The 9,499-nt window shown below is 48.4% G+C and overlaps 1 protein-coding gene across 2 annotated transcripts; it reads right to left on the bottom strand.

Annotated features, from left to right (window-relative positions):
• Window positions 1-3,047: 3,047 nt before the first annotated feature.
• LOC100540823 (retinoic acid-induced protein 3-like) lies at window positions 3,048-9,359 on the bottom strand. 2 transcript variants are annotated; one of them, XM_003202193.4, is made up of 4 exons: window positions 9,183-9,356; window positions 5,835-6,805; window positions 4,778-4,830; window positions 3,048-4,101 (listed from the first exon to the last, which is right to left on the bottom strand). In XM_003202193.4, the coding sequence occupies exons 2-4, from the start codon at window positions 6,757-6,759 to the stop codon at window positions 4,009-4,011; spliced, it is 1,071 nt and encodes a 356-aa protein (XP_003202241.1). In that variant the 5' UTR covers window positions 6,760-6,805; window positions 9,183-9,356; the 3' UTR covers window positions 3,048-4,008. The 2 variants fall into 2 exon arrangements, with proteins under 2 accessions (XP_003202241.1, XP_010708280.1); XM_010709978.3 differs by lacking the exon at window positions 3,048-4,101 and adding an exon at window positions 4,109-4,430 and having other exon boundaries at window positions 9,183-9,359.
• Between the last annotated feature and the right edge of the window lie 140 nt (window positions 9,360-9,499).

Here is a 9,499-nt window from a genome sequence, read left to right as displayed (position 1 = left end):
CTCCCCTCCCCTCTTGTCCCCTTCCCCTTCCCCTTCCCTCCTTCTTGCAGCAGTAGGTAGGTATCTTCACTGAGTCAAAAACACTGCCTGGATCCCTTTCTTCCCTTGTCTATATATATCCGGAGAAGAGGAGGCTCAGGGGAGACTTTATCACTCTAAAACCACCTGAAAGAAGGTTGTAGAGAGGTGGAAGTTGGCCTCTTCTCTCAGTTAACAGTGATTGAATGAGAAGTAATGGCCTCAAGGTGCATCAGGGAGGGGTCAAGTTGGATATTAGGAAACATTTAATCTCAGAAAAAGTGGTGCAGCAGTGGCACAGGCTGCCCAGGGAGGCGGTGGAGTCACTGTCCCTGGAGGTATTCCAGAATTGTATGGATGGGGCACTGAGGATCATGATAGTGGGCATGGTGGGGATGGGCTTATGATTGGACTAGTTGATCTTAGAGACTTTTCCAACCTTAAGGATCCTGTGATTCTATGACTTCATCCACTATTTTCAGCACTTCTTTGCATTTCTGTTCCAGCATTTGAGCCTCACTGCAGATCATTTTGGAGGAAAACAGCAGACATCACAGTCTGTCAGAGGCAAGGCATTCTGTTTCGACTCCTGAATAATTTATTAGACATCAACGTGCCTGTTTTGTAAGCCACAACTTTTGCTTTTCCCTCATATGTGCCTGCTACTGGTTTGATTTGAGAAGCTCCTCACCAGGTGGAGCCCTAGCTGACTCTGAAAAGGCACTTGGTCCCAGGTCAATCAGGATGGCAGCTCCTGCCTGGCACCTGGCACTTCAGAAATTATTTCACAGAAAAGAGCACTCCTTGTAGGTATTGCAGTACTCCACTTGTCACCATAGTGAAGGCAAAGCAAACACCAGATTCCCCAGAAAGGTGGAGCAGGTCACCTGGCATGTTGACTTTCAGGGAGGGAGAGGATCCCACATAGGTCTGTGCTGCATGCACAAGGGTGAGTGTGCTGCAGGCAGAGAGAGGGAACAGCAGCAATCTCAGACCCATGTGGGGCATCAGGGTGGCTGGAGTTGGGTAGGGATGCCCTCTCTCCAAGAGACAGTTCCCATGGTTGGTGGCCCAGGAAGAGCATAGACCCATCAAACACAGCAGGCCTTCAGCATCTCACCAACCCCAGCCTGGGTAGAGCGATGCTGACAATATGGTTCCTAAGTGTTGGGCTTGCTGATGACAAGGAACATGTCTTCTCTGACTTCTGCCATGAGAAAGATGTCACATGCCAGCAGGGATCCTTGGGCTTCCTGGTGTCCCCACCAGGAGGGGCAACTGCAGCTCTCAGCTCACAGTTGGCCTTGGTTGCTGCTTCTGGCCCCTGTTCACCTGCCTTAGAGATGAAACCTCAGGACTGAAAAGCTCCTACTATTTATAGCCACATAAGTTCCTCCAGGGCAATGGGATTAACTGATGATAGCCCAGTGATGTGTGCTCATGGCAATTCAGGCCAAGAACATGCCAGGCTGCATGAGTAAGAGTGATGTCAGCAAGGTGAGAGAGGTGGTTCTTCTCTTTTAGTTAGCTCCTGAGATGCCATATCTGCAGTGCTGTACCTGGTTTTGTCTTCTCACTGCAGCAGAGATTGAGCAAGATGTATAACTCTGGCAGAGGCCCCCTGAGATATCTGGTAGCTGGTGGAGCACATCACCAGAATGAGAGACCCAGGGAGCTGCTCAGCCTCAGAGAAGAAAGGCAAAGGGGGATCCAGTTGCTGTTGGCTATTAAGTAAATGAGGTCTATAGCAAAGATGGGGTCAGGCTTTTCTTAGAAGTGCACAGTGAAAGGACAAGGGGTGACAGGCACAAGCTGCAATTATGTCCAAATGAGAATGATCAGATCTCCATCTTTGGAGATATTCAAAGTTTAACTTGGTCAAGGCCCGCACAACCTGGCCTGGTTCTCAAGTGAGACTTGCTCAGGGCTGGATCACTCCTGAGGTCCCACCTGACTCAAATCTTTGTCTAACTGCAATTCTGATAAAATGCAGAGAAGGGCTGGAAATGAAAAGGGTCTGCAGAAACACCCGCTCTATGCACAACCTGAGTCACCCTGTACACTTCTGTGTCTTGAATATCAAAACTGGGAGGGGAGTGGACAGCAGCATAAGTGATATATGAGGGAGGGAGGAAAGGGAGTGTTGTATGTCATTCATTGCTGGGAGAAGGAGCCTTTTGGTACAGGTTGTGTCAGGGTTGTGAACAGTGAGGTCCTTCCCCAGCATCACCTGCCCCACGCTCTGCCCCAAATTCTTATGCCCTTGTGCCTGTATTTGCCCAGGTGCATGGAGCCCTGGAGAGATGCTGCTGTTCCTTACCCTTCTCCTGTGACACTCTGACCTACTAAAAAAATGCTAAAAAAAGCCCAGCACAGTGCCCTCCTCCACACGCTTGTTTCTTTCGTGACTGGCCCATCCTGCCCCACCAGTCTGATATTACATATTACGGGGCACTGTGTGTGACTAAGTGTCCGTCTGGGTTAGATAGCAACAATAAGAAAAGAGGAAACTGCTGCTTTCCCAAAAAGCCTCCCCTGAATCTCTGTGGGGTGGCACCATCCCTTCCCAGCCTGTGCCCATTGCCACTGAGATCTTTTGGCAGTTCAATCAGCCCTCACCTGAAGCCACCTCAGTACTGAACTAGTGCAGGTCAGTACTTGGGCCATCAAATAGTGGTTTAAAAAGTGACTCTGAAATACACTGTAAATCCACAGAGTGGGGAAGAACAATTCTGCAAAGCAGCATTCACAATAACAATCAATTAATCACAAAAATCATTGTCCTCTGCACTGAGTGCCCATAGTATCTCTCATCCCTCCTTATTATGCTGCCTCAAGGCCAAGGTGCATTTCTGCTTCCAAATAAAATGTTATTTGTATGCAACACATCACAAAAATGTGTTTTCACAGGTTCAATGAAATATCTACAAGCTTCTTTCCTACTCCCAATAATGCAAATACCCAAAGGTACTGCTGCCAACACACCAGCTATGAGGGGAACCATACCCCCAATGAACCACACCGGTCTCTCAAAATCAGGTAGTTTTTATTAATTAAATATCCCATATACAAAGAACTAAATAAATATATAGCTGTGTCAGACGCCAGCATACCACACACACCCACTTGGAGAGCTCTGTGTGTCTGTATACGAAATACCACAGAAAGCTATTTGCTGAATGCAAAGCAGGATGCGGAGTGATTCAGCTCTGTAGGGCGCAGTCCTTGCAGCACATGGGCGGGCACACGTGTGCACACGCTCGTGTGCATTCATTCCTGGGACAAAGCAAATCCTCCGTAACCTGGCTGCTTGAGAAATGTTGGTGATAATGCCGCAGAAACGCTCGGGAGGAGGCAGAGCTTGGGATGGGGATATTGCAGGCAGCTGCAGAAGAGGGATTTTGACTGCAGGATCCCACAGGTTGGGATGGTTGGGAGAGTCTGTGGGGTATGGCAGCCCCTGGGGGTGCTCTGCTGGAGCGTGTGGTCAGGAGTTGGAGCTGGGGGGGTGGGTAATACTCAAGAGCAAATCAGAAAAATCTGTCAGGGCAAACAGGAGGGGGTGTTTCAATGCTGGTACCCACAGTGCACTTGCAGGTGGGCAGCAGTTGGGACACAGAGCGCTGGTACTGTTGCTCCTTTCTCTTCTTGTGACAGATGCAGGGCTCAGGCAGACATGTGGGCCAATCTGGGACAGAGCAGGCCATGGGCCCAGCTGGTGAACTTCCTGCTGCTCTAGCCCTGCAGCATTCCTGCTGGAAATAGGCCAGGGCATGCTCTCCCCAGAATGAGCTCCATCCCATGTAGAAACGATAGCCAGAGCCATGTCTGAGAGGTATCTTCCAGGAATGAGAGGGTGCTGGTGGGAAAACTGAGGGAAAACAGAGCCTCTCATTGTCAGCATTGCCAGTGTGGGTCTGAGTCTGTCTCTTCTGCGGGATCAGCACTGTCACTGAGTGGCCCTTAATCTCTTTGCTCCCCGCACAGCTGCTACATGGGGCCTTTCCCACCAGTGTAGTCATGGTATGGGCTTGGGTGGGCCTTGGCCCGAGGGATGGAGAAATCATTCTTTGCGTCAAGGGTCTGAAAAGGAAGCGAGGCAGATTTTACTTTCAAAAGATGGAAAAAGTAATAGAATGGAGCTAAAAAAAACAAGGAAGGGAGAAACGTAACAGGAGGTTTCTCAAGAGTGTGACTGATGACACTGTAGAAGAGGATCCTGGTACGGCAAACCAGTTATTGAGATGTGTCACCAGAGGACATGGGAGGACATGGAGTGAGCTGCTGGATCTGGCCAGGCTGTGTGCTGGAGGAGGACTGGTGAGTGCACACAGGGTGACGCAGACTGCCGTTCTGGATCTGCATGACAACTTGCAGTATGACAGCTGATGGGAATACATTCAGGCCATGGGCTGGGGAGAGAAGTACAGCCTACTGAGAAAGGGGCACAGTCTATTGCAGGAACCATGGTCAAAGAGAGAAGTTCTTACGCAATGTCAAATCAATACGTACTGAACAGTATCACCTGAGATTTTGCCTCGGGGCTTCTCTCACCTCCCATGTTCAGAGACAAGCAGCAGCTCTCTCCTCCCAGCCACAGACACCTCCATGAGTACAGTGTCATGGCATCACCTGACCCAATGGGAAGCATCCACCTGCCTCTGCAGAGACTGCTCTGGACCTATCTGGTTTTGCCCCTTCTCCTTCCCTTCTAGTCAGCCCCTGAACAGAAGTCTACATCAGAGGGGTGTGAGCTTACCTTCATCTGGAGGTGAGCAGAGTACGGGGAGTAGCTGGTGTCTTCCCTGTCTCCTAAGTCACAAGACAAAATGGGGGAAAATTTGATGAGCTATTGTTACATGGTAGCTTGGAAATAGCACATCAAGGGAGATTTAAACAGCCTGTGGCTCACATTAGCAGCTGCTTTTAGACTAACCAAGCTCTATGCAACATGCAGTCAGGAATGCATTAAAATCCACTGGTGAGTTTCTTGTTGAATATTTCCATGCGAAAGCAGAACTGACTGGTATTGTAAATAACAGGACAGAGGTGGCCTTGGAGTTTAGACCACCTCGTGCTGCCTCATGATTACCAACCTCAACTTCAGCCAAATCCCTCCCACTGGCATGCACCAGACCCCCTCTGCAGTATTCCCTGGGAGATCACACCCTTTCTCCACTACTCTCTAACAGACTGGGATGTCTGACTGCAGGGGGCAAATGTGATCTCAAGAGCAGATTCACTGGGAGGTCAGTCACACCTCCTACACATAACTTTGGGATGCCTCAACTGACAAAAACTTTTACTTTTTCCAAAACTGGATGAGATCTTTACAGTAACAAAGACCTCCTTACCTCCTTTTTGGATGATGGATTTTTTTTTTTTTTAATGGATCATGGGAACAAGGTCAGAACTGGAAGAAAAAAATCTCCTAGGTATAACCTGGAGAAGTCTCAAGTGCTGAAGCACTGCTAAGAGACAACAAAAAGCTCTCCTGAATTTTTATCTGAGCTTTCCAGACCTAATACAGTCACAGGGAATTACATCTCAGCCCTGACACCCAGGATGTCCCTTATTCAATCATTCCTCCTACACATCTGCGGCTTCTGCTCCGATCTGTAGTCTTTTCCTTTGTCTGTCCGAAAATTCATTTTCACTTGCATTTCTTCATCAGCCTGAAACTTTTGTCTTTCCTACTTCTAAATTATTCATCAATTTCAAGCTTTTTTCTTTTTAGCTCTTCTACCTTTTTTAACTTGTGAGAGGTGCATTTGTGCTTAGGGCTGGGGGCAGTGCAGTCGATCAATTTATCATACCTTGCACAATTTCATCTTGGGTATAGGCATGGTTGTCCACACCAGCTGCCTGCTTTATGAACGTGGGTTGGCAGAAGTCATTTTCTGGAGGGTAGTCCCCCAGCTTGAGAGGGGCAGTGAGGAAACAAATTTCAGGGATGACATACATTATCAAGAAGATCCATCCATTGGACACCAGAGCAATGGCCACAACAGGATCATCCCAATTAGTTTTCCCTAAAGACTGGTTGCCCCTTGTGAGCATAGTGATCCACACAACCCAAATGGCAATGGAGAACAGGACAGTGACAAAGATGTGTGCTCCATGTCTCTTCCAGCTCTTATACGGCCCACAGAATGTGAACATGGAAACCAGGAAGGTCAAAGTCATCAAGAAGAGCACATAGATCAGAAGCATGACAAAGTCCTTGTTGGCCTCCTCTGAACCCATATTCAAAAATGTGTTTCTATCTTTTACCAGCCTGGTGACTAGGTATTCAACGTTGATCACAACTTGCACCAGAGCGAAGGAAACAATTAGTAGCAGCAACACTGGCCAGGAGAAGGGCTTTTTTCCTCTCACTAGTCTGACGAGATTGAAGGCATGGGTGAGGAGGCAGGAGAAGCAGAGTGCAAAGAGGACTCCAAACAGGAAGAAGCGAGTGGGGCGAATCCTGTCATTGCTTTTAATAATGAAGGCAAAAGTGATGCCAAAAATGCCGAGTGTGCCTAAGAGGAAGAAGAAATAGATGGAGATCATGTGCCTCTTGTTGTTGTCTTGGACTTTACAGATGAGGAAGAAGAGGGAGCAGATGAGGAAAATGGTGACAAGGACTCCAGCTGCAGCCAGTGACTCCAGGACAATCCCCCAGGCCTGATCCATGTCACAAAGTAGGAAATAGTCAGCATGGATGTTGCCGCAGCCTCGAGGAGGCGATGTTGTCATCTTGATGTCTTCTTGAATAACTTCACAAGGAAATGTTTCCTCAAAGCTGTGGAAATATAAAAGGCATAGGTTGTTGGATAAATCACCTGGGTGCTGCAGCACTGGGGAAGGAGAGGCAGGATGGATATCCATTCCCACCTCACTGGACAAGGACACCACAGTGCTAAAGACATGTGGCTGTGGCAGCTTAGCCATCTCCTTGCTTGGCATTGGCTCTCTATCAGGAGCAAGCCAAACCCTTCAGCAGGTGATGATTCACCTTGGAAGTCCACTGCACCATGCTTGGGGTTGTGCAATGTCACGTCAGCATAAGCAGCAGGGGAAAGTGAGGCCCTTTCATGGGGCAAAAAGGCTGAACTGCTTTGTCACTTTTGTCCCAGGTGATACAAGAGGACGTTAGTGATAGTCACATTTACGTCCTTTTGCTGGGTTTAAACAACATCAGTACCTGGTACCAGTGAGCTCCAGAGATGAGCACTACAGAACAGGAAACTATTCATCTTGTTTTCCTTCTGTTACTTTCTCTGAAACACCCGTGGCTTTGGTTTATGGTGTGAGTGAAAGATAGCTTACCTGGATACCTCCAGCACTGTTCCTCTCACTCCAAATTAAACAGCAAATACAGGAAACCAACCATTAGCCACAAACTCACAGTCCTTCTTCAGGGTAGCACAGCAAGAACAACTATCCCAGACATCTCAGTCCTCTTCCCAGACTATTGCCTTTTGTGGCTAGAGAACCAACATGTCAGAGCCAATGCTGGCACCGCATGAGGAGTACCCAACAAGTTACTGCTTGAGGAACCCATGAGCCAAGGATGCACAAGGTCTTCCAACACACCTAGCATGCTCCTGCTGTCTCATCATGAAGAGTTAAGTGCTGGCTGAATAAGCCTGAGGTAAGGCTGTCTCGACAGGGGATCACAGGGCTGTTTGGCTGAGCCCTGCCCATTTCCGCAAAGGATTAAGTTGCTGAATGCTTTCTAAGCCTAAAATACATCCAAACACCACTTCATGAGAATGCTGGACACTGCATGGCACTGCATGAATTTAGATCCCAAGGCAGGTAGTGCTTTCGAGGTGCCAAATTGTGCAGTCAGACTTAGACTCTCAAATCTCTCAGAATGGAGGTTTAAATACAATGTCAGCATTAAACAGGAGGGAATCTCTTCTTAATGGTGACCTGCACTAGAAAACCAAGGGCTTTCTTTTCTGACATACAAAGAAAAAATGAGTTGATCTTGCAAAATTTAGTGTTTAGTTCTCCCTGTGCCATTTACTTTGATTTCCCCCCAACCAGAACAACATACTGCAATTACCAGGCTACTTCAAAAGACAGATTCCAGGGAGGGGAGGTTGAGTCCTCAGTAAATGGCATCTGACCCAACCAAGGGATAAACAAAGGGAGAAAACATCACTGAATCACTCTCAGTCTCACGTAACCCTCAACGTTACCTAATTAAAAATAGTGAAATATATTTCCAGCTTTTAACATCACCATGTTAAAGGAGATGTGCAGCTCTTCAAAAAGCTGCCCGCAGTGAAATGCAAAATATGCAGGCATGCTGGAATCTCGTGGAGAGAATGGAGCTGGTGAACAATGCATGCGGGAGTTTCTGAAGATCACTGTTCACAAATGATTTTTGAACACTCGCACAAATAGCTGAGAGCTATTTGAACATTTGTGAAAAATCAAAAATGAACATTGTGGAAAAACTAGAGAGCCGCAATTTTACCCACAGAAAGTTACCGTTGATCAGATTAGCTTATCTCTTCACTGCTCCGACACATACAGGTCAATGACAGCTGGAGGGACCCCAGGGCAGCACAGAGCACAGTCCCGCCGCAGGTCCTGATTGGGGCCATTACAATCGTAGCAGATAAGAAGGAGAGAACCTCATTGTCTTGAACCATTGGGCCACTTGCACTGGTCTCTACACCCTTTTCTTTTTTTCCAGCATGGATGTCCTCGGGGCATGAAGAGGCTCTGACTTGTCCTGCTTTTACCAGAAGCAGAGATTGCCCACCTAGCGCCTGCATGAGCACCTGGGATTTCCTCGGGTTTCTGCAGTCATGCAAGGAAGCATGTGCTATGGTAACTTCATGCTGCTGTATCTGCATCTACATCACAGCTCACCCCGAACTGTGGTCCTCACTGTAGTGCTCTCTCCAGGCTCTGCCTCCTCTCTCATTCATGCTTTTACATAAAACATGCCCATCCAACAGCAAATTTCAATCACATCCCGGGAATGTTTGCCCTGGCTCCAGCTGCCTGTCTCAAGTTGGAACCAGAGCTGGCTCTGTTCACTGTGACACCCCATGCCCCCTCCTCTCCCACCCTCACAGATGAGGTCTTGCTGCCATCCCACCCCAGCTCAGAGCAAGGGTCTGCCCTGGATCCTGCAGGACATTGTCTGGAATTACCTTGGTGGATCCTGCCCCGAGAAGGCAGCAGGGAGACTCCGGCTGGAAGAGGCTACCTCTTAGCACACCAGTAACACAGCCACTTCCACTCCTGTGAACCCAGCAGAGCAGCAGCCCTGCGCTCACGCTCCTTGAGAGCTTTAAAGGCTGGAGGATTGCGGAGGTGTGGCCAAGCACGCCTATTCCAGTTCCACTACCTCTCCGATGCTGCTATGAAAATATGGTCCCTGTGCCAGGAAATGAAGTCAGGGTTCCTGACGTCAGCAGGGCAGTCACCTCTGTGACAGGGTGGGGATAGAGCCTCTGTCTGTCCCAGC

This window comes from Meleagris gallopavo, chromosome 1 (genome assembly GCF_000146605.3).
Source record: "Meleagris gallopavo isolate NT-WF06-2002-E0010 breed Aviagen turkey brand Nicholas breeding stock chromosome 1, Turkey_5.1, whole genome shotgun sequence".
Taxonomy (NCBI): domain Eukaryota; kingdom Metazoa; phylum Chordata; class Aves; order Galliformes; family Phasianidae; genus Meleagris; species Meleagris gallopavo.
Note: the sequence above shows the minus strand (reverse complement) of the source record. Positions and strands in the feature narration are given on the sequence as shown.